General features: G+C 53.3%; 1 protein-coding gene and 1 pseudogene across 4 annotated transcripts in view; one reads left to right on the top strand and one right to left on the bottom strand.

Moving 5' to 3' along the window:
- Positions 1-439: 439 nt before the first annotated feature.
- Slc2a9 (solute carrier family 2 member 9) overlaps positions 440-24,361 on the bottom strand; it is a 188,691-nt gene continuing 164,769 nt past the window's right edge. For all 4 annotated transcript variants that reach the window (XM_023699664.1, XM_023699653.1, XM_023699648.1 and 1 more), the window contains 2 exons: positions 16,513-16,640; positions 440-1,995 (listed from right to left, as the gene is read on the bottom strand). In XM_023699664.1, coding sequence (XP_023555432.1) covers positions 1,738-1,995; positions 16,513-16,640 — 386 coding nt within the window. In that variant the 3' untranslated portion in view covers positions 440-1,737. The remainder of the gene's footprint in view (positions 1,996-16,512; positions 16,641-24,361) is intronic.
- On the top strand, positions 21,943-22,752 carry LOC105743170 (annotated as a pseudogene).

Genomic DNA, 24,361 nt, shown 5'->3' with positions numbered 1-24,361 from the left:
AGGATTTCTAGTTTATACTTTATTTGGCTTTTCTTTTGTTCTCAGACCTGTTTGGGGCTCATATGCCACTTTCTCTTCATATTGACAAACACTGCTCAAATTATCCGGCCACACTGTAGCTGGATGGTGTACTGTGTTCAGCTGGCAGTCAGAGAAAGGAGAGGCCCAGGTGAAAGTGTTCAGCAGGGAAGGAAAATCAGAGCTCAGGTTTGCCCAAGACCACCTCGGTCAAGAATGATCAGTGGTGGGCCGGTGAGACAGCTCAGCAGACTAAATGACTGCTTTGGCAAGCGCAGGGACCAGGGTTCAATTCCTGGTCATGCATACCACGCCAGCCCCACCCCTGGGGTACAACTGAATCTCAGTGTGGTGGTGCATGCCCATAATCCCAGTGCTGGGGAGGCTGAAAACAGGAGGATCACTACCAGTCTGAGCTGCTTAGTGAGACCCTGTAGCAAATACATTAATGAAAAAAACAAAACAAAAACATTATTAAGAATGATCAGTGGAAACAGAGGCTCCCATGGTGTTGCCAGGGTAGAGCCCTTCCTCTCTGGCTCTACCTCTTTTGTGACACATACTCAACTTAAACACAGTGGTGCTGATTCAAGTGCACTGTCATGATAGGAAAGCTGTCACTGGCAGCGGCGTAGATTTGGAGGTGGTGCAGGGGACCCACCAAACCACCAGCTATGCATGACTGCAGCAAGTTCTGACACAGCAACCCAAGCATGGAAGGGTCAGATGTTCCCTTGGACCCAGGCCCTCCCAACATCTTCCTCCACAACTGGCACTTAGGCAAGTCACCACTCAGTCTCAGCACTCGGAGTGACGTTGAGCCCGCCACCTTCCAAGGCTGCTTATTACATCATCAGATAAACCTCTGCAGGATCAGCAAACATGAATGCAGACACACTCCTTCACCAGATACAGACAGACATCATTAATTGAGCACAGCACCATGAAGCCTAGGCTTATTCTCTGCATCATTCTCAACACTACTTCAATGGAATGGAATTTAACTCATAGTCTCTATCCAAGCTACTAGAAAGCTCTTCCTTATGGCTACTTTGCTAGATCTTGTACACACATATCTTCTTTATGTCCTCTGTCACAATCCTAGTCAAAGACAGCCTCAGACCTGGCAGCCTTGAGCTGTTTGGACACCACCTGGAGAAAGCAAAACCAGCAGGAAGATGCCGGGAATGGTTCTTTTCAGTTCAGGATCCGCAAGGCAGAGCCAACGATAGGCAGAGGTGCTCATTAGGAGGTGCAGAGCCTCTTCCCACTGTATTCTGAGAGCCTTTGTCCAGGATCAAAGCACAGGCTCTCCCAGGCTTGCTGATCCACGTAGAGACTGAGGCTACTGACAGCAAAGCAGGGACTGCAACCTCAGCCAGTGATGTCCTGTCCACTCAGCCCTCAGCCGGACCACACTGTTTGCTTTGAGAAGTGATCCCAGTAGCATTCGTCCGACTACATTACCATTGGTGAAGTCACAAGGAAGGTGGGCCCGAGCTCTGCAGAAGGATACTGGGTCACTGAGACCCAGGGTGATTCTTTCCAGCTTCCCGAAGAGTGTGGCAGTCGGGATAATCAACAACTGGCTGTGCAGTTGGTCGAGCACCAGTCCATTATGCAACACTTAGTAGTGTAGGACTTGCATGGCTTGAGTCAGTTTGTACCTTCCAGGCACGGAGAAGCCTTTGGGGCTCTGGATGCTGTGTGACTACCCCTTCAGACAACCCTGTCTTTGACATGGCCATCCAGTGTGGAGGCGGAATCTGGCTCTGGCTTTCTGCTCCTCTTCTCATCGCTGCTGATGGCTGAGTCAGCCCTCTCCCCTGGGGGGCATGCCTTGTTCCTCTTGGCAAATGCCTGGCTGATTTCTGCGTGGGTTCTGTTTTTGGTCTCAGGCAGGACAAAATAGAGGTAGACAGCACCTGTGAAACATACTGCGGCAAAGACGAGGAAACAGTAGGTGTCCAGACTTTTCTGCAGAAAGGCAAAGACAGAGAAATCAATCAGCAAGCTAATGGGCTATAAAGCCTTTCTCATTACAGCTCCCCATTCATATATCAGTACTCCTGGTGCATTCATCTATCAGCAAGGCACTTGTCACTGGCGCTGCAGGGCAGATGGGGCTCTAACAAAGCATTCTTGAGAGAAACACATAAGCTTCCAACCCCGTGAAAGATGAGGAGGAGCAGTCTTTATGGTTGTTTTGCAAAGGAGGCATTTAAAAGTTAATCACTATCAAAATAAAAGGTCATACTCCCTGTATATTATCATGAGTCTGTACTTGCTGGCCCATGAACAGCATTCTGTCTGCCCTTTTACGTCTCATAAGTCACCCATGACAACAAATTGGAAGAGAAATATCCCATTTAGAAGAAAAGGAGGGACCTTCTTAGGCCAAAAGAACACTTTTGTTTTCCTAGTCTGCACAAAGCTCAAACTCTCTGACTGCTATTCTCACCAGCCGGGCACAAAGCAGGGATCCTGGGTCCCTGGTGAGGTTGGGCAGGACCTTGAGCTTGGGAGTGCACCACGTTCCCCGGGCCTTGCGTGCACCTGGCCTGCTGGGGGCCTCCGGGAACGAAACTGGAGGAGTGAAATGCACTGTGGTCCAGCTGTCCAGGCCCTGACTCTGTCACGCAACAAATATCTATTGATCTAGATGTGAGGCCACAGCGCCTTTGAATGCTCCCCCTTGAGCAGCTAGCAGCGTGCCTGGATTTTTGTGCTTTCCATTTAACTCTTTGATTTACAAAGCATTCATTGTTTGAACAGGATGTCACGTGCAAGAGTTGATCTCTTGGGGAGAGGATTGGCTTGGTGAGAGGATTGAACAAAATGGTCCTTTAAGCTTTGCACACAGTAGATGCCGCACATTGTAGGGTGCTTTACCTGAGGGATGTGTGCTCTCCTCTCATCCACTAACTGCGGTGTGAAGGCAGAGGGAGAACTGGGCTCCGTAGTATGCCCAGTGGGGTTGAAACCCTGGCTCACTGCTCACACATCATGTAACGCTGAAGGTGTGCCTTTGAAAGCTGAATCCTAGTCACCACAGCATCAGTTTCCCTGTGTGTGACCCAGTGACAGACACCCACCGCTGTGTCAAAGATCAGATCTTTGTTTCCAGCTCCACACTGTCCATCCTCACCTGCCTCCTGCTCGGGCAATGGACTTGTCAGGTCTAAAGCGCAGATTCAACCGGCCCCTGCCCTGCTCTCCCCACCCTGCTGGCTTCTGCCAGCTAGAACCACTGAGCACCAGGTGGCCCTTTTCACCCATCCCTATCTGACCCATCAGGAAGTCATGTTGACTCTACCTTGAAACATGTCCGTCCAAGTGCTTGTGACCCCTCCCATGGCTGCCACCTTGTGCAAACTGTCATCATGTCCTGACTAGACCACTACAGTTCTTCTCAACTGATTTCCGCGCTTAGACTCTTGACTCCTAGGACTGGTCCCAAGAGAAAATCAGAGTGATCTGACTTTGTCATCATACTCAAAACCTCCTGTAATGTCCTAAGTCACTTTGAGCAGACCCGAAGCCACCAGCCACGCCTTTGTCCTCTCCGGCTGCAGTCTCCTCATCTCTGTTCCAGCTACTTGGTGCTCACGCTTGTCCTGTGATTCCAGGCCTGAGCCGCTTCGCACATACCTTCCCTCTCCCCGATCCATCACTGGATGTCTGCACATCCGGCCTTCTTACTTAGCAGCATCTGGGTTTAAAGGTCAATTGTTTAGGTTTTCCCTGAGTCTTGTTTCAGGTAGCTCTTCCCAGGCCCTATTCATGACTCTTTAAATAATTATGCAGCACATGGTGTATGATTACTTGTTTATGGGGCCCTTGCCACGGGGCGGGAAGCTGTCCCGAGTCAGGGACTGCCAGCCCCTGGTGTCGCTGGGTCCTAGTGAGGGGCTGGTCCACAGTGCACACCCCACTGCTGTGTGCAGCACACGGGAGAGGAGCGAGGCCCAGCAGGCCCCGCCCTGTGCCACACCACTCCCGGAGCTGCCTCAGGTGTGCCTTCCCCTCTAGAGCTGCCACCTGCATGACTTCCTGTTCCAGGCTCTGGCTCTTCTGCTGTCCTGGGCAAACAGACCTGTCTCTCTTTCATGAATCTAGGGATGAAGATGTGGGCAAGCCACAGACTTCCTGGATGCATCTCCTGCCTCCTGGTCCTCAGACAGAAAGTCTACTGGTCTCCACTGCTATCTGCACGTGTCTCCACAATGCACGTGTGGGACCTTAAACCCCAGGCTGATGAAGTCATGAGGGTGGAGCCCTTGCGCATGGGGCTAGGGAGCTTATCAGGGCTGAAGGGAGCTGATAGGCCCTGCTGCCCTTCCACCCTCCTCCATGACAGGGTTCCCCCAGGGGCACATCTGGGAAGCAGAGAAGAGCCCCACCAGACACTGAACCTACTGGCACCTTGACGCTGGGCTTTCTAGCCTCTAGGACTGTATGAAAGGTATTACTGTACATCCTAACTCACCCAGCCCATGGCATTTGTTATAGTCACCCCTAGCCTGCACCACTGAGGTCACTGCCCTTATGGGGGCACAGGGCCTTCAGCAGATATGTGCTCACCCACTCTCCCACCTCATGCGCTTTCAGAGCCACATCCTGACTCCTGGTCCTGCAGACCCTGGTTCCTGCATGAAGGGCCCTGGCTGGAGGGTGCTGCGAGTCTGGCCTGAGGTGGGCGGGGAGGAGGGAACCCAATGACACAGGCACCGCTCTGCTCTGTTATGGAACCAGATCACCCTCACGCATGTGCAGGCCACTTGGTCTGCAGAGGAGGAGGCCCAGCTGACAGGGTCCTGCTGCCAATGAGGTAACAGGCCTAGAGCCACCCAGCCTCCTGCTCTTCTCCTCAGCCACTGTCCCTTGTGTGACTCTGGCTTGGGCTGCAGAGCAAAGGGGTGAGGTTAATGACAGCGGTGAGGCACAAGGCCACTTCCCTGCACTGAGACCAGTACCCAACACCCACAATTACAGAGGGATTTAATTTCAGTTTATTTAATTTGATTTTAGTTTCAGTTAATGGTTTCAGAGGATTCAGTCCATGGTTCTCTGGCTCCAAGGCAGAAGCATCATGGTGGACATGCGCGATAGTTCGTGGCAGCCAGGAAGCAGAGCAATGGGACAAGCCAGGAAGGCAAAGGCCGGGGAGTGACCTAGTCCTCCAGGCCACACACTGACAGCCCAGTAACGTGCTCTGCCAGCCGCCAGGCTGCTCCTGCGCTAGTGTCATCACGCAACCAGGCTTAGCCGCCGTAAGTAGCCACCGTCTGCTGACTGTCTTCTGCACTGGGCACTGCTGACCACGTCTCACCGACTCTGGGCTCAGGCACACTTTACAAGAGAGGTAACTAAGAGCAGCGAAGGTGCTGGTGCAGCCTTGGGGACTGTGCAGCCAAGTTATGGAGTGAGCTGTAGGGGACTGATGATGCGGAAGGACCTCCTGGGGGCGGACGCCTGGCCCTTCCGTCTGGGAAAGTGCAGCCTCCTCCTCCTTCCCAGCCACCACAAAAGCTCTGAGCTATGATTAAAGCAGTTCTACACACCTATCTTTTATGTTATTAGAAATGGTCATGAAAATGTCTCATAGTCTCTGATTCAGAAAAGAAAGTTTCCTTTCAGAATACAGTATAATGTCAAGTTGTGCTAAAAATAGGAGGCAGTTTTGGCAAAGGGCTACTTTTAGGAAAAAGTTGTTGGTACTAAAGGAAACCTGGAGCTTTGATCCTACTCCCCTTGATCAGAATCGTGTGAAGATGTGGCCGCTTCCTTGAGCGAGAGAAACAGGCGAGGAGCATGCTGCGGAAGAATGTAGCCACAGGTCTCCCCAGCCACAGCCCCGGGCTCCTTGGTAGGTCACGGTATCGTCCCTGAGCAGAAGCAGGGCAGCGGGCACCATGTTGCCAAGATGCCCGAGTGGTTTTCCAGGGCTCTTGCTGACACAAGTGGTCGTGATAAGCATGCCCGGGCTGCAGTCTGGATAAGGACCACCCAAGGGACGTTGAGAGCTGGCCACCTGTGCTGTCCTTGGGAGCTGCCCCGCTGGCCGAGTGCTGAGTTCACGATGTCGCTGCTGGGCAGAGCCCTCTACAAACCCCTCCCTGTGGTGACCCGGTGTGCAACAGAACACTGTGGCCAGCAGGTGCTGTGGCCCCGTGGTGCTGCCGGGCCTTGTGAGTACTATCTGGTGAGTACCTGTCTAGCCCTAGTGCTGACCTCCCAGTACTCCTTTAGTATGGGCCCCACTGCAGGACTCCCTAGTAAGCCCTGGTTAACCCTCTCCTTCCTGGCAAACCTGTTAGTAAGTCTTAATAAGCCTCGAATCTCACAAGCCAGTGTCTCAGGGTTTTTTCCACTCTTGTGAAAATCTGACACACAACAGCACAGCTGGGCTGCGGACAGGACAAGGGGTGTATGAGGTGGGTCTGGGGAGGTATGGTTATTGCCAGAAGTCTATCCCCCAAACCAGTGAGTTCTGGAAATGACAAGGTTGTAAACTAATATAATTCTGAGCTTGATTTAGAAGTAGGCACTCACTGATTTATCAAAAGCAAAAAATTGAACTGGGTGTGGCGATGCAGCCTCAAGGCCCAGCACCCTTGGGAGGGTGAGGTAGGTGGATGGCAAGTTCGAGCCCAGCCTGGACAAGGGAGCAAGGCCACACCTCAAAATAAAACAGTTAAAAAGTGGGTAGGGATGCAGCTTTGTGTGGAGACCTTGGGTTCAATAGCTAGTACTAGGGGAAGGAGCAAAGGCCAACCAGAAACAGCCTTCCCTGCTGAGGGAATGCCTCCTCGTCCTTGACACAGGCTCAAGTATGCCCTTGAGTATGAGACTTTTGTGGTCCATGCCACAGAGCCCGCAACCCTGCACACCTCAGCCCCAGGAGCTCCTGAACTCACCATCCCCTGGCGCAGATGGCTTTCTCTCGGCCTTCCCAGCAGAGAGGTTAGTACAGCTCTTGGACTCCTGCGCTCTGTGAGAGGCGCTGGTCTCCTCTCTGTGACTGCACAGGCAGATGGGGTGATGGGATGCACACGGGCAGCAGGACGCCCTAAAGTCAGGCTCAGCAGCCCTGGTGACCCCACTATGGCTTCCTTAATAGCTGTTGACCCCCGCAGAATGTAGGCAGGCCTTGGCTGCCAGCTTGTTCTGTGAAGGAAGACCACACAGCTGCTTAGGACCCACTCAACCCTGCCCTCCAGTGGGAAAGCAACCACAGAGCACAGTACTGAAGTGCACGCACCTGGCTGTGTCTCAATAAAACTTTATTTATAAAACTGAGTTGTAGGCTGTATCTGCCCATTGGCCCCTCACCTTCTCAACTGTGTCCTCCACCCTCACAGCATCTGCTCAGTTTGTTCTCCGCAGAGCAGCCCAGGGGACTTTCACAAGCACAAGTACATCACTTCCGGCCTCTACTGAAACCCTGCCATCAATTCCCTGGGCTCTCGGAGGAAGCCCACCGTGCTCACCACAGCGCTGTGCTGTGCCCCCCTGCCCCGTACCCCGCCACTTCCCTTCCGGGGACTAGCATCTCTGAGCCATGGCCCCTTGCCCTCCTCAGGTCCTGCTGTCTTCCTGGCCTCTCCTTGCTTCACCGGCCAGCTCCCTCCGTGTCACCTTCTTCTTCCTTCTCCTCTGCAGCCTTAGCTAGGAAATCCTGATTTTGTCTTGAGTATTTATTTTAAACCATACATTGGTTTTATCAAAGCCCAATCTGAGCTAGGATATAGTTAGCATAGATATACAGCTACTTTCTCTTAATTCAATGAGAAAAAAGATTTGTACTAATAGTGTTTGGACAGGATATCATGTCTGCATCTTGTACTATGAATAACCACTATGAAGACAACAATGCAATGTATGCAATGTATTAACTATTGAAACTGTCCTACTAATTGGTTTTGAAACTCTCACTGCTATTTGTTTCTCAATAAAAAAAAATAAATAAAATAGTAAGTGATTTTTAAAAAGCCCAATCTGTATGAAGTGGCCTGCGTAGAGCCCAAGGGTCTGTATGTTCCACTGAGTTTGGATAGAAGTACATGCTGTATAATCAACACCTCTTCCAAGACACACAACATTTCTTCCGTGGCAGAATGCTCCCTGTGCTCCTGGGTGTGGTGAAGCACACCTACAATCCCAACAGCTGGGAGGCTGACGCAGGAGGATCACAGTGAATTCTAGGCCTAGGCTACATGGTGAGATCCTGTCTCAAAACTCAATCAATCAAAACAATCAACCAACTGAGCGGAGCACTCCCTGTGCTGGTGTCCAGTCAGCTGTCCGCTGCCCCACACATGGAACACCTGCTCTGTTTCCTGTCACCTGGATTAACATGGCTTCTGCATTTGTCTCCTCTAAGATCAAACAGCTGTGCTGAAATCTAGCCCCACTGGGAAACCAGAGAGTTGTTTAAAAAGCACAAGGTCAGTTGTCTTTAAGCCTTGTTCTTTTCCAGACTCCTTCTGATAAACCTACAGTCTGTCATGTCCTCCTGCTGGAGTACTTGGCCTTGGCCCCCTGTCCCCTCTAGGAATCACCTACATCCTCTGAGGTCTTGGAGGCCGCCCTGCCTCCCTCCCAGCCCCACATGGCCCCTGTCCCCATGGGTGGCAGTCATGTGGTTCTTTCCTGAAGCACAGGGAAGAGAGGTGCCGCTGCTGGCCTCCGCATCTCTTCCTCCCCTTGGGCCGCAGTGCACTGCTGGGCAGGCCTGCGGAGGCCAGGGCACAGCTCTGTTTACTTTCCAGCCCCACAAACCCCACTACGCATCAGCTTGGACTCTCACTTTGCAGAGGCGCTGGGGATATGATCCAATATTTTTCAAGTTAAAAAGAATCATTTCTTCCCTCCCACATTTGATTGAATTAAAACAGAATTTTATAACTGCAGTGTAATCAGGAAGCATACATTTGCATGCGATTTTATCCCAACCAGAAAATATGGGTGCTCATGCCAGAGGCTGAGCTCCTTGGCCTTAGTAACTTGCTACAAGCAACATGGATGCAGCTGCTGCAAAGGCCCGCAGGAAAGGCAGCCTGAGGCTGAGGGTGCAGGAGAGAGGACAGCTGTGGATGGAAAGAGGAGGAAGGCAGCCGTGAGGCTCTGGCATGACCACAGAGCAGGCAAGCTCTGAGCTGCGTGCCCGGAGGAGCGCTGGGTGGGGAAAGGGCGGAATGGAGATTCCAGCTCTGCTCAGAGACTGCTCTAGGTGACCCCAGGATGGCCCAGCAGGAAGCTAACGACAATGAGTGTGACCACTGCTGCCTGTCTCTGAGCAGCAAATACGTGGGAGGAAGCCTGGACGTCATCTCTCATTCTTTTTTAAGCTGTGCTGCAGAATGAGGGCAAGCCTCCTGCTTTACAGACCTGAGCACTGCGGCTAGAGTAGCTGCAGGCAGGAGGACTGACAGGGAAGGGGCTGCCAGGTGGCGGGGAGGTACCAACCAACTTTCGAGGGTTGCCTGGGATGGACGGGTTTCCAGTGATGTGGGGCTTTCAGGGATGCTCTAGGCAAGCTTTCTGGGATGAGATGGTCACTGTCAGTACTATTCTCCCGCTGCTGGGACAAAAACCTGACGCCCAAAGTTAAGGAAGGTTTATTTAGCTCACAGTGTGTGGGGGTTTCAGTCCATACAAAGCTGGCTCCAAGGCAGAGTGGCACATGGCAGAGGGCAGCAGTTCATGGCGGCGGAAAAGAGGAAGGCAGCAAGAGCACACGGGAGGAGCGGCAGCAATAATGGCAATAGAGAGGAAGTCTGTCTCCCTTAAGTGCGTTCAGGCTGTCTGCCCCAGGCTGGGTGTAGCACTCACACCCATAATCCCAGCAGTACTAAGACCCATAATCCCAACCCTGACCATGAATTAAGCTCAAACTCTAGAAGTCCCTGCCCCATGACTTACATGAGGCTTGGGGGGACAACCAGACACAAACCCTAACAGCCACCTGGGAAGGAAGGTGTGACAGGTTGCACTGTGCTCCTCCAAGATGTACTGAGGTCCCCATGGCCTGCTCTCTGGGAGTGTGGTGTTTGGGAACAGTCTGTGTAGACGTGACCTCACTAAGATGAGGTCCTACTGGACCCAGGCAGGCCTTGGATCTAATCCCTGGTGTTCTTAGAAGAAGATGCACGGCCCATGCATGGAGTCACAGCCTGTGACAGTGGTGACGGAGATGGAAGCTGGCAGCCACAGCCCAGGACTTGACAGCCTCGGAAGCAATGCAAGCGGCATGGGGCAGCGTCTTCCCTGATGATTTTGAGGGAAGCCGTGGCCCAGACACCCCTGTGCTGTCCTCCGAGCCTCTGGACCACGAGGGGTCTTCTGTCCTGGGAAGCTCTAGATTTATGCTGCTTCATGGCAGGGGCAGAGCCGCGGAGGCGAACACCGAGGCTGGTGCCCAGGCACTAGCAGGCTTCTCAGAGCCATGTGCAGAGGAGGAGTGGGGACAGGCTCTCGGTGTGGCTGAAGTGAGGGTGAATTCTTTGAAGGGATTAGGGGCAATGTGTGTTTTGCTGTAATTTTTAAAGGAATTAAACATTTACTGCTTTCCCATCGCCCCTCATGCGGAAGTGCTAAGGTTCAAAACGCAGAGTGTGCGGTCACTGAGCCGGGTCCCGACCGAGCACGCGTGGTTGCCGCGAGAAGAGAGCGGCTGCAGCTGTACACGCCCCGGAAGAAGCCGCCCTGCCGACCGACCCCTGGACCTCCGACTTCAAGCGCCTAGAACTGCGAGACGGCAAGTCTCTGTGGTTTAAGCTGTCCCAGCCGTGACAGTTAAGGCAACCAGACAAGGAAGGCTCAGACAGTGGCTGAAGTGGCTTCGGGAGGGCAGGGCCTGCAGCACGTCCGAGGCCCTCATGCGGCGCACCTGTGTGGGGTGGTGGAGGGTGGGAACCGGCTGCATGAGTCCTGGTCACTGCCGACAACAGTGCTGAGTACCCAGCCTTCCAGAGGGGCAAGTCACCCCAGCGAGGGCCGCCTACCACTGCCTTCCCAGCGCAGGTCGCACACGGCCACCTCATGTGCCCTCTGAGTGCCGCCTGCAGGGCCAGCCCTCCTCTCGCTGGCCTTCCAGCAGCCAGCCCCGTAGAGCTTCCTGATAGCCACAGGTGGCCCCACCACTTAGGGACCTGGGTCAGAGGGACTTGTTTCAGACAGGTCCACAGCCATCACTGGTCCACGGACATGGATTACTCCTCTCGTTTATATTTTCAGTTTCTACAGCAAGAATGCATTATTTATAATCAGAATTCTTTCTGGACTCCACAGGAAAAAGGAAGGAGAAACGGAAAAAGGAGGAGGACAAGGAAGAGGAAGAGGAAAAGGTGAAGGGCACTTGCTGTTAATGTTTCCTAGGAGAACTGACCCTCCCCTCCCACCTCTTCGAAGGCCTGGCCCCGTCCCCCTCTGCCATGGATTAGACCTGAAATGCCCTGTGGTTCTCGTACACTTGAAGATGACTGGGTGATGGGAGCTGCCGCTATCAGTGGCTCCTCACCGGGGCATTTGGTCGCTGACTGCCCTAGAGCTGGAGCCTGGCTGGAGGGGGTCACTGGGGTATGATGACCAGAGGGTGTGTCTTTGTCCCCCTGCTCCCTGGCCACCGTGGGTGGGCCACTGTTCTCTCTGCCAGGTCCTCTGCCAGCTTGTTTCTGCTTTTCAGCTGGCTGCTGGTGGACTGGGGCTTCGAGCCAGGAGAGACCTCTCCTCCTTCCAGTGTTGCAGGCATTGGGCATTTCGTCCCAGCGACTGGAGACCTCTTGCAGGGACCGAATGAACGAGCCCTGCCAGGGTTGTCAGGATTCATACAGCTCAATCTGGAATGGCATTTGACACAAAAGACTCCTATAAGGTATAAATGTTGCTGGGATAATGACATGGTGGGTCTCCTCCTCCTCCTCCTCCTCCTCCTCCTCCTCCTCCTCCTCTGTCTTCTCCTCCTCCTCCTCCTCCTCTTCCTCCTCCTCTTCCTCCTCCTCTCTTCCTCTTCTTCCCTCTCCCCCCTCCCTCCCCCTCCTCCTTCTTCCTCTTCTTTCGTCATGTATTTAGTTGTTATAGGGTCTCACTACGCAGATTGGACTCATAGTGATCCTCTTGTTTTTGGCTTCCCCAGTGCTGGGGATTATAGGCAGGTGCCACCACGCCTGGACTCTGGCTGGCTCAGCCTGCCTTGGGGGCGGGGCTGGTATGGCATGTGGTGCTGGGGATTGAACTACAGTCCCTGTGCTTACCTAAGCTTGCCCAAGCAGGTGCTTTAGTCCATTGAGCTATCTCACTGGCCCGTGTTGTTCTCTTCTTATCCTCAGTCCTCACTCATTCCTTTTGCCCTGCAATGTCTCCTGCTGAGGCAGGACAGATTCTAGGTGTGTGGCACATCTGTTTGAGTCACTCTGTTCTCTGTGCCCTCTACGGAGGTGTCTGTGCATCTACTTACATCTGTCTGTCACCTAAATGTCATCTATCTACCTATTCTGCTGTGTTAGGCATTGACCCCAGGACTTCGCTCATGCTAGGAATGTGTTCTACCCTTGAGTTATATACCCTCTGCCCTCTTCTTTCCTTTTAAAGTTTAAAAGCAGGCTGGAGGTATAATACCTCTGGGCTTGAGCACCTCTTGTTCTGTCACCAGCCCCCTCATCAAATACACATATAAATAAACAAAGCAAGTCTCTGCTTATGAAAAGGTTCAAAGCATAAGCACATTGAGAGCTGGCTGACCTGCAAAGGACCCTCGCCGAGGAAAGGATGCAAGCAGGGGCTGATCTTTTGGAAGGCCCCTGCAGCAGGGCTGCTGCCCGCTACACGTGTCACATCCACGTCCACCCTCCTGGGAGCCAGCTGCCAGATGCTGTGTCTGCTCGGTGGGACAGCTGTGCAAATGCAGGCCAACACACTGGACAGAGACAGCCAGGCTCGTGGAAGAGATGGGGCAGGCAGCTGGGACTTCTCCCAGAGCCTGTGCTTGCTGGTGAAGTCCCCATTGCTCTTCTGGATGACGCAGGGCCTCACTTAAGTGTGGCAATCTTTCCACGGACCAGTTCAGAGGGCTCTGAGTCACGAGCTCAGCTTGGGGGCAGACGAGCTGATGCTGGGTCATGCGCGCAGAGGCCAGGGCATGGCCAGGGGGCCCGTCTGCCCCACGAGGGCTGAGATCTGGGCCCAGCCTGGCCACGCCCAAGCTCGCCTCCTGGCCACCCACCATTTCCTGCTCGTGACAGGTCCCTTCACGGCTGCTGACCTTAGCTAGGCCTTGTCCCCATCTCTGCGCACTGCAGGATGTCCCTGCTCACGACCTGCTCCAACCCAGCCTCCGGCATGGAAGGGTCTTCTTGAAGTTCCCCCATCAGTCCTGCCCTTCTTGCTTCCCAAGTATCTGTGGGTTCTCAGTGCACTGCACATGGGGTCAGCTGCCGAGCTGTAAAGTGTGCTGAAACCCACCCCTGCCCCTTGACTCAGAATCTTGTGATGGGAACGGAGGATGCCAGGCATTAATCGTGTATCTTAAAGTCCCCAAGTGAATCTCACGCACCCTCAGGGCTGAAAGACTCTGGCCTACAGGATCAAATGAAAATCCCTCAGCAGGCCATTCCAACCCCACAAGAACATTCACTGAAGAAATAGTGAATACCTCCTGTGACAGCCAGGCACGCAATGACAATTTGTAGAGGGACTGAGTTAGGACAACTGTCACTCCAGACTTCTGGCAGTCACAGGCCACCTTGTGCTCATCTGGGGGCAAGAGTCACGGCACCAGCTTCTAGGCAGCCTCAAATCACCACACTCTGTAAGCAGCTATCTAGTGGTCCCCAAAGACACCCAGCCCTGGTATTCTATGAAAATCGCTGTCGTGGCGTAGCTTGAGAATGTCTTCCAAATGCCTTGTGTGCTCACAGGCGGGGTTTTTGGAGGGACATTGGATCATGGAAGCCTTGTAGCTGACTTGCTCTTAGGAGGTGGGATCTGATTGGCAGAGGCAGCCACAGGGGTGTGGCCTGGAGGGGTGGAGCTCGCTCCCTGGCTCCTCCCTGCTCTGTGCGCTTCCTGGGCACTATGATGTGAGCTGCTCTCCTCCGCCAGGCCCTCGCACCACACCATTTCTGTGTTTGCTGGCCAAAATCAGTCTCTCTTCCCTTAGGTGGTGGCAGGTACTGTGTCCCAGCAATGAGAATGTGACTGTGACAGTTGCCTTATTTGTCCAAAGAGATTGTGCAAGTATGATTAGGTCACTGCTCTGGGAGGAGTGCGTGGGGTGACCAGGTGGGCTCTACTTGCCCGCATTTGGCTGAAAAGGGAGCAATGGGGAGACCTGACACAGAAGCAAAAGGCGACGTGACCACTGAGGCAGGTGCTTGCTGGCACTGAAGAGGGAGTGAGGAGCCAAGCCAAGTGAGGCAAGGAGTGTAGTCGGAAGCGCAAGCGGCCAGAACACAGATCCTCTCCTGGAGCCTGGGCGGGAAGCAGCGCCCTGCCCCAGGCGCAAGGTGCCTGCATCCTCTTGGCTGCTGGCAAGGGCTTTGGGCAGCGACCTAACAGTGGGAAGGCGGACAGGATGGCAGAGAGGAAGCCAGCGAGAGCTGGGGAAGCTGATCACTGTCACGACCTCCTGCTCTCGAGGGAGCCACATTCCTCCTGGGAGAAGAACAGCACGAATCCCTGACCCAAGTATGTGGGGAACACTGCACAGTCTGTCAACGTTCCCACTCTGGGCACTGGACTCCAGCAGGGCTCTGGAGGGAACACACCACATCGAACCACAGCGCTAAGCCTGTCTTGCTGGGTACAGCAGCCACGGGAAGCGCATGCTCCTCACCCCTCAGCCCTCAGGTCCACCTTGCTGTCTTGAGCACCTCAGAGCCCACGAGGTCCCAGCCCCCTAGGCTCCTCTCCCAGTCTGCACCCAGGGCAGGCCCTGACCCGCTCTGCAGCCAGATGTTGGGCTCCAGCTGCTGCTCACCGCTCCTCTGGCAAGGGGACTGATGGGGGATTTCCTGCCTAGCATCGACAGGGTTGGGTATTGCTGGCGCACAGAAAGTGCCTAATAAACATGAGGGGAACACTGGCAGGTCAGTGCCGCTCACCCCCAGCCTTGGCAGGATGGAGATGGAGGTTGTGCTTTGGGGTTTTTGCAAGGGGAAGATATAATACAGGACACATTTTATTATATTATTTTATAATTAATAACCCAAGAATCGTACACAACAAGTGCAGGAAATCTATTCAAACACTAAATACTAAACAATCCAGCTGAGGGCCTGGATGCTAATATCCTGCATGAGTCTGGATGAAAACCTTGAGTTCACAACAGTGCCTCCTGCAAGTCCAAGTGGAGGCCTAGAGCACTAAAGTGTCATGCAGGCTGGATTGACCGACCTGTGCTGGAAGGGCCCAAAGGCCAGTGGTGGAAGCTAGGAAGTCCATGCCAGCAGGGTGCAGGATGTGTGCCAGCAGGCTGAGGGGTCTGAACTGGAGCTAGGAGGCAACGCTCAAGCTAAGCGCCAGAGCTCCCCAAAGGTACCACAGCCGTCCTCGCAACAGTGAGGTCTCAAGCTCCTCCAGCGATGTGGAAAGCTGAGCTCCCATCAGGAAAGCCAGTGCAACAAGCTTCTCCATGAGGCTGAGATGCGCACCATCTTCTCCTCCAGAGTCAGGAAGCGATGCTCAAGATGAGGACCAGAGCTCCTCTAAAGTTTATCAGGAAAGCCAGCATGACAGGGCCTCCAGCAGAACAGCCCAAGAGAACTAGCGGCCTCCAACGGCTCCAACAGCTTCTCCAAACAGCATCCTAACAGCGTTCCAGCAGCTTCTCCTGTCCTGCCTCTATGCCGCTGGCAACGAGCCTCAGTGGGCGTCCCACACCCAGCACCATGCTAGCTTAATTCAACTGGGTGTGATAAGTTGACCACCAGTTAGAAATCTACTATGGTACTTGAGTCTTGGGATCTTTGCTTCCGCACCCCTCAGCTTAGCACATGGGACACAGGCTCTGCTCCCATTGGTCCCCACTGATCCCAGCAGGGCCTGGCACACAATTGGCACTGAGTAAACACACAGGCCCATGTGCCAGTGCGCAAGCAGATTCTTTACACAAAAAGAATTTGGATTCCTGAGTATGTGGGCATCTTTGTGCCAATCACTGTCACCTTTGCAGCTGTGAGCACATTGGTCACATCTATGCTGGTGACAATGAGGTCACGTGGGTGATGAGGGGGCAGTAGCGTGCATTACAATTATCATGTAGAATTCAACCAATGCAATACAAAAAGGAGAAGTAAATTGTATGCAGGAAGTATCTGAGATCCAACCTCAGTTTCTGTGGACACAATCTTAGAGCAGAAGGGGCATTTCTAGGGCATTTATTCCTTCCTCAGGAAGAGAGCAGGGGCTGAGGGGAGCGAAGGGAAGGAGCTCTGCCCTGGGGCCTCCAAGGTGCCCCCATGGCAGCGACGGCACAGCCCCCACCCGTCCTACCTGGATGAATGGGAAGAGGAGCCCCACGGCGAAATTGGAGAGCCAGTTGACTGTGCCTGCAATGGTGAAGGCGGCTGGCCGCTGTGACTGCTGGAATAACTCTCCAGTCAAGATGAAGGGAATGCCACCTGTCGGGGACACACGGCACAGTCAGCCACCCCAAGCACACACTGTGCCCTCACGTCCTTCCCCACGAGCCAGCTATGGACCCTCATAAACCCAGCCAGCCTGTGTGAGGGCCTTCCTTAGCCATGTGCGCGGTGTGAGAAGCATTCCTGGGCCACGGTCCATCCAGAGGGGATGCCCATGGTTCTCTAGGGTCTCCGCACCCCTCAATACAAAGTGAGTGCTATTGGACACATCGGACGCACAAGGAATGCAATACAGATGTGATACCATGGACAATGGGTTTGTAATGAAACTCAGAGAAACCAACTCTAAGTTGGAAACTTCATAGTCACACATATTGGAGATGCCTGACCTGCTCAGCCTTGCTTACTGTCCATGGACTGTTCTGGCCTTAGCCCAGACTTGGGCACCTGCAGAGAGACACCGGCTACCACAAGCCCAGGAAAAGATAAAAGTTCAAAAACAGAGTGCTGTATGGGAGGCCTGCCATTTTCAAACACTGTAAAACCCAAACATACATCAAGCCATGGGAAATTGGGAATCATCTCTTTATGGTATTAGGAATGTTTCCAGGCTATATTTATTTATTTTATTTCTTTAGAAAGGCTCCCAGTTTAATCCTCAGAATAAATGAGCCAGGTGGGCATTGGCAATCAAATCCCTGGTTGAGAAAATGGATGCCCAGAGAGGTTGCTGGGTTTGTCTGAGGTCACTCAGCCACCAAGTCACAGAGTCACAGCTTGGACCTCTGCATCTCAGGCTTCTCTCTACTACTACTTGCTTGTAAGAGGACAGGCGCTGTTCACTGGTTCTTTTGTCTTCCTTAACTTCTCTTCCTTGGGCGCACAGTGGCTCCCTATTCTCAGAGTTACCCAGCAGCAGCAGCAGCAGCAGCAGCAGCAGCAGCAGCAGCAGCAGCACTGCCATTGGGGTGCAGCGATTCTTTATTGTGCTAGACTGTCTTGTGCTGCTGCAGGACATTTATCATCTCTCAGTCACCATGGCAACCCAAGCCACCTGTACAAAACTCCAGATGCACTAGCTCTTGGCTGGGAACCTCTGAGGTTCTGCCAGTCGGATCTGCTCTGTGCCCTTTTCCAGACAAGATAGGGCAGTTGGTGAAAGGGACTTCCCAGGCACATGTCCTAAGCACTGGAAGAACAAAGGCCAGAGTGGGGCATGGCTCAGCTGGGCCCGTTCATTCCATCAGCACCCAAGGACTGTGGAGTGGCCAGGGCTGCTCCAGCATGACGGTGGGAGCAGACTCAGCACAACTTTGGCAGTGGCCAGCGCAAGGCTCCCTGGGGGTGGCGGTGCCACGTGGCTCAGGAAGATCCAGCAAAGACCATGCAGTGTGGGGGACTGGAAGAGAGAGGTCCTGGGTGTGGAAGGGCAGGGGTCAGCCTGTCGGGACACCAGAAGGAGGCAGTCAGGAAAGGGATGAGGTGGCAGAGGGGGGCCGGCAATGGCAAAGCTTCCTGCAGACCCAGAGACTGCTGTGCTATTGGAGAAAGCCCCTGAGGGCCTCCATACAGCACAAGGATCTGCTTGTACTCTATCCGGGTCACAATCTCTTGGGGGAAACGTGGTTGTTCAGCTGTGGAGAGAAGCTCTCCTGTGATCAGTACACATCTCTCTCCTCCCATCTTTAAGGGACCAAGCAAACAACCCCAAGCCACAGAGCCACAGAGCCAGGACCAAATCCAGCTCTACAGGGCTGTCACTGTTACCACCCACTATGCTGCCTGTAAGCCTTGGGTTCCAACAAATAGGCAGCAACTCAGATTGGCCATCCACTGTCGCCCTGCTAGCCTGAGTGCTGGCTCCTTATCCGGCATCTTTGACAGCTGACACAACATCTCTGTTGACTCATCTGAGTCCAGGGCTCACAGTCTGACTTTGAGTGGAGTGGACATGAACTTAGCCCTAGAAGGTGGACTCTGTCCCTCAAAGGACCTAGCCAGAGGTGTGAGAACCATGGTCATACATGGCAATGTGACAAGACCAGCCTTCTGGGGCCGGCGTGTGGAGTAGGTCAGTGTCAGGACACATTTGTGTCACTCTGAGTTGGTCCTGTGGCCGACTTGGTGCCCTGAAGCGTGGCCCAGGGGCTTGTGTCCAGGCCCCTCCACAGCCTGAATATGGACAAGGACAGAGAGGGCCAGGGCGGAATGTGCCCTTCCTGGCTCTCATGGCATGATTTGGGAAACACCGTGGATGACTCCATCAGCACTTTGACACTGGTGGGTCAGAGTGTGGCCCACCCACTCTTGGTGCAGCAACCCCAGTGACTCAGTTTCCCTGTGTGCTTCTTTTGCTCTAGGGAGGGAGCTGGCGGGTGGCTCTCTGTTGGCATCTTCTCTTCTAGTTTTCTCCAAGTCACAGCGTGAGGTCTGGATTCCGTCTTTCAGTAACTTCTCTCCAAACTGAGGCAGAAGCTGGTCCAGGAGGGGCGCACACTTGGGAGGGCCCTGGGTCCTGCTCTCTCTCTCCTCAGAGATCCTGTAGCCCACCCCATGGGGCCAGGGGCACTTTCTACTCTAGGGCTCATCAGCCATCCAAAAAACTAAAATTAAAATTAAAGGGCAGCTGCAGAGAAGCTCTGCTTGTGACAGGTCCTTCCAGGGAGGCCTTGTTTCAGTTCTCTCACTTGGGCCCCTCATTCTTTTGGACACTTATCCGAAAAGAATTTCCCACGCCTGATCTCATTGATCCCTCCTTCACTCCTGCATTCTGAGTTGTGGGGCTTGGGTGATCAGAAACAGAGCCTGCAGGCAAGGAGGGCTGTGCTCAAGTTCCCAGTTTTGTTTCTGGGTTGGACAGATGGACCCAGGCCCGGGTCTTCTGACTCTGAAAAGAAGAGATGATCTATGTTGTCCCTGGGTCATGCTGAGGCTGCTCCTGGCGTGGCAATGCCGGGCCCTGGACAGAGGCAGTCTGCTTGCTCCTAGCAGGAGAGAAAAAATCTAGGAGCCTTTTCCCCTTCCTCACACGGTGGCCCAGGCAGGTGGCCCACACGGTGTCTGGCGTGACATGTGGCCTCTCTGTCCACGGGGTCTGCTCCCTACAGCCTAGAGGGAAGAGGAAAGGAGGCCCAGTGTTGATTTCCTGCGGCTCCGTGTGGTGGCGCTGGTGCCCCTCCTCCACCTCCCGTTCAGTCCCACCCTCAGCACTGTCAGCTTCCTCCTCTTCTACCCTTTCGCTTGGTAGTTGTGCCCTCTGCTGCCTTTGCCACAGCACAGTGTGCCTGCCTCTTGGTGGATGCCTGGTAGATGTTTGCTGAAGGAATGAATGAATGAATGAATGAATGAATGAACAAATGAATGAATGAATGAATGAATGAATGAATGAAAATGACAGGGCAGTGGCATAAAGAGGAGTAAGACACACTCAGTGCTCAGGGGCAAGGGATTACATAGGCTGAGGGGGTGGCCTAAGAACAGCAGAGTGGGCTGGAGCGGCGCAGGCTGAGAGGAGGTCAGAGGACAGGATCGCACCGGGCAGCAGTGGTGCGATGTGGCCCCTGCGGGCCTGTGACTTGGAAGCTGTCCCCGTTGCAGGTGGAACGGGTTCGTGGGGGGAGAGGAGACGGATGGGGTGGCTGGTCCCAGGATGCCGCAGTTAAGAACTGCCGGGAGGAAAGGAAACAGTCTGAACGAGCACTTCCTGCCTCTCAGTGTCCTTAATACCCAGGTTCTGCCACCGGAACTTGAATTTGCGTGGGAATGATCGCGGAAATAGCTAAATGCTCCTGTGAGCTCTGAGCCACGAAACGAAAAGCGATTTTCCCTCTCTACTTCTAACTGGTGTATTTTGACACAGACTACGCCCATGGAGTTTCTTTAATGTGTGCACTTCCGCAGTTTGCAAGCTTGAGCGGCTCCATCCAGGACTCCCCAGGGACAGCACACTTCTGATAAATCCCGAGGCCTCCCCAAATCTAATTAAACCTAAGGCGCGGCCACATCACAGTATGTGTGGACAGTACATTAGGCAAGAAAACAATTACTGTCCGTGAGACCCGGCCCGCAGGCACGAGTCCTGCTGGGGGCGTTCACCGTGCTTAGGAGCCTGCGCTTCAATAGCGGTGGGGTCAGCGGCGGGCGCGACTTCGCAGGGCACGCCTGGTCTTCCCCGTCTAGATGCTCTCGGGGGAGGTGTGTGGGTGATGAGGTGGTGAAGTGCTCTGTGTGGGTGCCGCCCAGAAGAGGGGTCACGGGCCTGGGAATCTGGGCGCCCACGTGTCCCTGGGGGCCAGTACATCCCCCCCGGGACTTGCTTTTTTAGCTGCCCATTGACTAAGCTTGTTTATTCACGGAGCCAACAGAAACGTGGATGACACTCCTGCCGCAGGTGCTGGGAAAGCCAACGATAACTCTGCGGCGAGGAAGTCGCAATCCTTGGGCTGGGTTGCACCTCAAATCCTCGGAGCTCATGGTCTCTGGCCCAGAGGCAGCTGGCGCCCACCTCCGCTGTCCTGCACACCGGCTCAGGGCTCGGGATGCCCGTGCCCAGCGCCCCACCTGCTGCGCTCCCGGTAGGCCTTCCTCGGGGTTCGCCCACCCAGCACTGTGGGGGCTCTTCTCCCCTGGGAGAGAACACCTTGGCCATGAACACCTTGAGCACACTTCTGCGTGTCTCCTGGGGCGCTTCCCCAAGTACACTGAGCCCCTGAGTTCCCTTTTGGGGAAACCTATCTTAGCTTTTCAAATTCCTGTCCTGCCTGAGACTCTAACCCAGAGGCATCTGCCCCTGCCAGAGTGCCTGTTCACTTGCAAGAGTGATTGGAAAATGTGTTTAAGTTTAAAAATATATTTAAATTAAAAGATAACTTATTACAGTAAAAGAAACATGGCCAAACTGATGAGATGCGTGTGTTCAAAGCAAGGCGATTATTTTGGGTATTTTTAGGAAGATTAATGATAAATGATTTACTATATTAAATCTATAAATTTAAGCCCTCGTGGTAGTTTCTGACCACACTACGTCAACCAACTGTTTACAGCAATTTCTGTCAATTAAAATATCACAATGTCCTCACACTGGGTTCACCAGAGCTGGCACCGCTGTTTCTTCCCCAAAGTCAAAATGACCAGGACAACTGGATGTGGGGCTGCATAGCCTCAGTGGCTGGTGTCTCTTGACCACCTCGGGCTTCACGCTGGGGAGGGTCTGGGCTGCGTGTGTCTTGGTTCCTCCACCCAACAGGTGCAGCACGGGAAGAGGACACCTTGGCCTCCGGGTGCCACGCTCGCTTTCTCTGCGTAGTCAGGGGTGCAGCTGGCCTGGAGGTGCCCAGCAATGAGCACCCACAAGGACCAAGAGATAGAACTAGCAGTGTTACATTCTAGTTTGGAAGGAGATGAAAGTTTCTGAGAATTAAGTCCAGTTTCATTTCAATATAGGATGGGTGAAAATGGTGATCCTAAAGCCTTTTTATTTTTTATTTTATTTTTATTTGTTTATTCATTTGGTACAGGGTCATGCTATGTAATTGGGACTCATGGTGATCCTCCTGTCTCAGCCTCCCCAGTGCTGGGATTACAGATGTGGACTACCATGCCTGCTTTTAGTGGCAGGCACAGTGCAGCACGCAGTACTAGGGATTGAATCTGAGTCCTTGTGCTTGCCAAGTAGGTGCTTAGACCACGGAACTATCTGATCCCCAGCTCCCAAAGCATTTTGAATAGAGATTTCATGGACAGAAATGTACCCCCCAAAATCTCCAATTTTATCTGTATGAATGCTTTTTTCTAACAACACCATATCATCAACTGTAAAGCAGAGCACGCTGGCCAAGTTACAGGAAGCAGCAGACATTACCTCGGAACTGCCATGATCTACATGCTGGCTGAGTTCGCCAGAGACAATAACGAGCAGTTCATGGAAACCACCCCACTGTTAATTCTACAACGTCCATAAGCAATATCATCTCAGTTGAAACCCTAATATAGTCCTAGCAAGTAAGAAAAAAGACAGAAAAGAACAACCTTCAGAAGCTCAGAAATATAAGCTGGCAGATAAAACAGACCACAAAGGAAACTTCCTCAAGGCTGGAGCTGGGTTGATGTAAAGCAATTAGGCAAAATCAGCTCTGAGGACGATAACTAGCGCTTGGAATCTGACACGCAGCAAGAGCATCCTTTAAAAAGTGAAATGAGTTCAATGCCTTTCATCACTATATTCCGGTACTGAGGTAGATTTTTACAGAATGTGGTTTTTATATGTTTTTTACATAATAATTGTAAGTGGAAAGTTAAAAGAAAAAGACCAGGAAAGTCAAGTTTTGAATCAATTCAGGACATCAAGGCAGCCATGACAGCACAACTTAAAGACAGTCACGAAAGAGGACTTCCAGAGCAGCCGCAGAAAGTGGCAACAACAGTGGGCTACGTATGTGGCCAAGCGAGAGGGCGCATTCTCGGGAGGTGTATTAGTGGCAATGTGTCTTTTTTTTTCATTTTAGAGCAGGGTGGGTCTACAGGGTCTACAGGGTCTCACAGCACAGATTGGACTCGTAGTGATTCTTCTGTTTTCAGCTTCCCAAGTGCTGGGATTACCGTCGTGCGCCACTATGCTCAAGCCCAACTGCCATCTCAGTGTGCATAAGCTGCCACAGGGACAGGAGAGTGATGTTTCCATATGGGCCGGAGAGTCCTTAAGGTCTCAATAAAATGGCCATTTTATTGACGGGCAGGTATACTGTAGGATCTTAAAGTTGTGTACACCCCAAGAGTGTAAGGGGATGCTGGTAATCACTGTGTGTGGCTAGCAGGTGAGCCTGAGACTGACCTGGCAAACCACTGAGGAGGTGCTCACATCCCAAGGCGAAGGTTCCTAGCCCAGGTCCCGTAGCGGTGGGACTAGATTCGGGTCCCCTGACCCTCAACGCAGCACCTCAGGCCAGTGCGATGCGCACTATGCATAAAACAATACCTGCCACAAGCCTTCCACTGCAGTTCTGCTAGGTGGTAAGGTGCAGTAATTAACCATAATGTGTCTGAGAGTCTTTCTAGGTATGTGGTATTACCCCCAGTTATAGGGGACACAGAGTTCGCACTTGGCCTGTCTGTCCTTCTACACCAGGGAGATCCTGAGTGCAGGGGCAGGCTGTCAGCCCCGAGGCTGGGGGAGGGCAGGCAGGCAGAGGAAGGGGGCGAGGTGGGAGTGCCCCACGCTCGTGACCTACCTGGGCTCTGCCTCTTCTCCTGACTTCTCTTAGAGCTTCTCCCAATAGGCAATGACCTTATTCTTCTTTCCTACTGTCTCCCTCCAATACGCACAGCCCACAGCTACAGGTGTTAATGCCAAGCTGTCTGCAGCCCCAAGTCAGAGAGTGGAACCAGCTGCTCCAGCTATGCTGACTTCCTAGGCCGGCTGTGACAAGGGGCCTCTGCAAGGTGGAGCAGTTTATTTCCAGATGGCAACGAGCCCAGGAGGGCAGAGGAGCAGGCCTTGATGAGCACAGACCCGCCAGCTGGGGCTCCGCCCATTTCTAGGGCCAAGGAAGAGGCCCACAGCCCAGTCCACCTGCGTGTGCTCTCTCGGCCTCCTACCGGCAGCAGGTGGTCTCTGCCACGCACAACGCACCGCTCCTCTCGTTTCAGGCCGGGGACCTTCTGCTGCCAAACTACTCACCCTCCGCAGTTCAGGGCACGTCATCGCCCCTTTCCTACCTCTGAAGCTTTTCAGAAGAGGAAACTCTGAAAAGGACAGGGCT

The sequence above is a fragment of the Octodon degus genome, unplaced genomic scaffold (genome assembly GCF_000260255.1).
Source record: "Octodon degus isolate 3935 unplaced genomic scaffold, OctDeg1.0 scaffold00006, whole genome shotgun sequence".
Taxonomy (NCBI): Eukaryota; Metazoa; Chordata; class Mammalia; order Rodentia; family Octodontidae; genus Octodon; species Octodon degus.
This window is presented reverse-complemented; position numbering and strand designations above follow the sequence as displayed.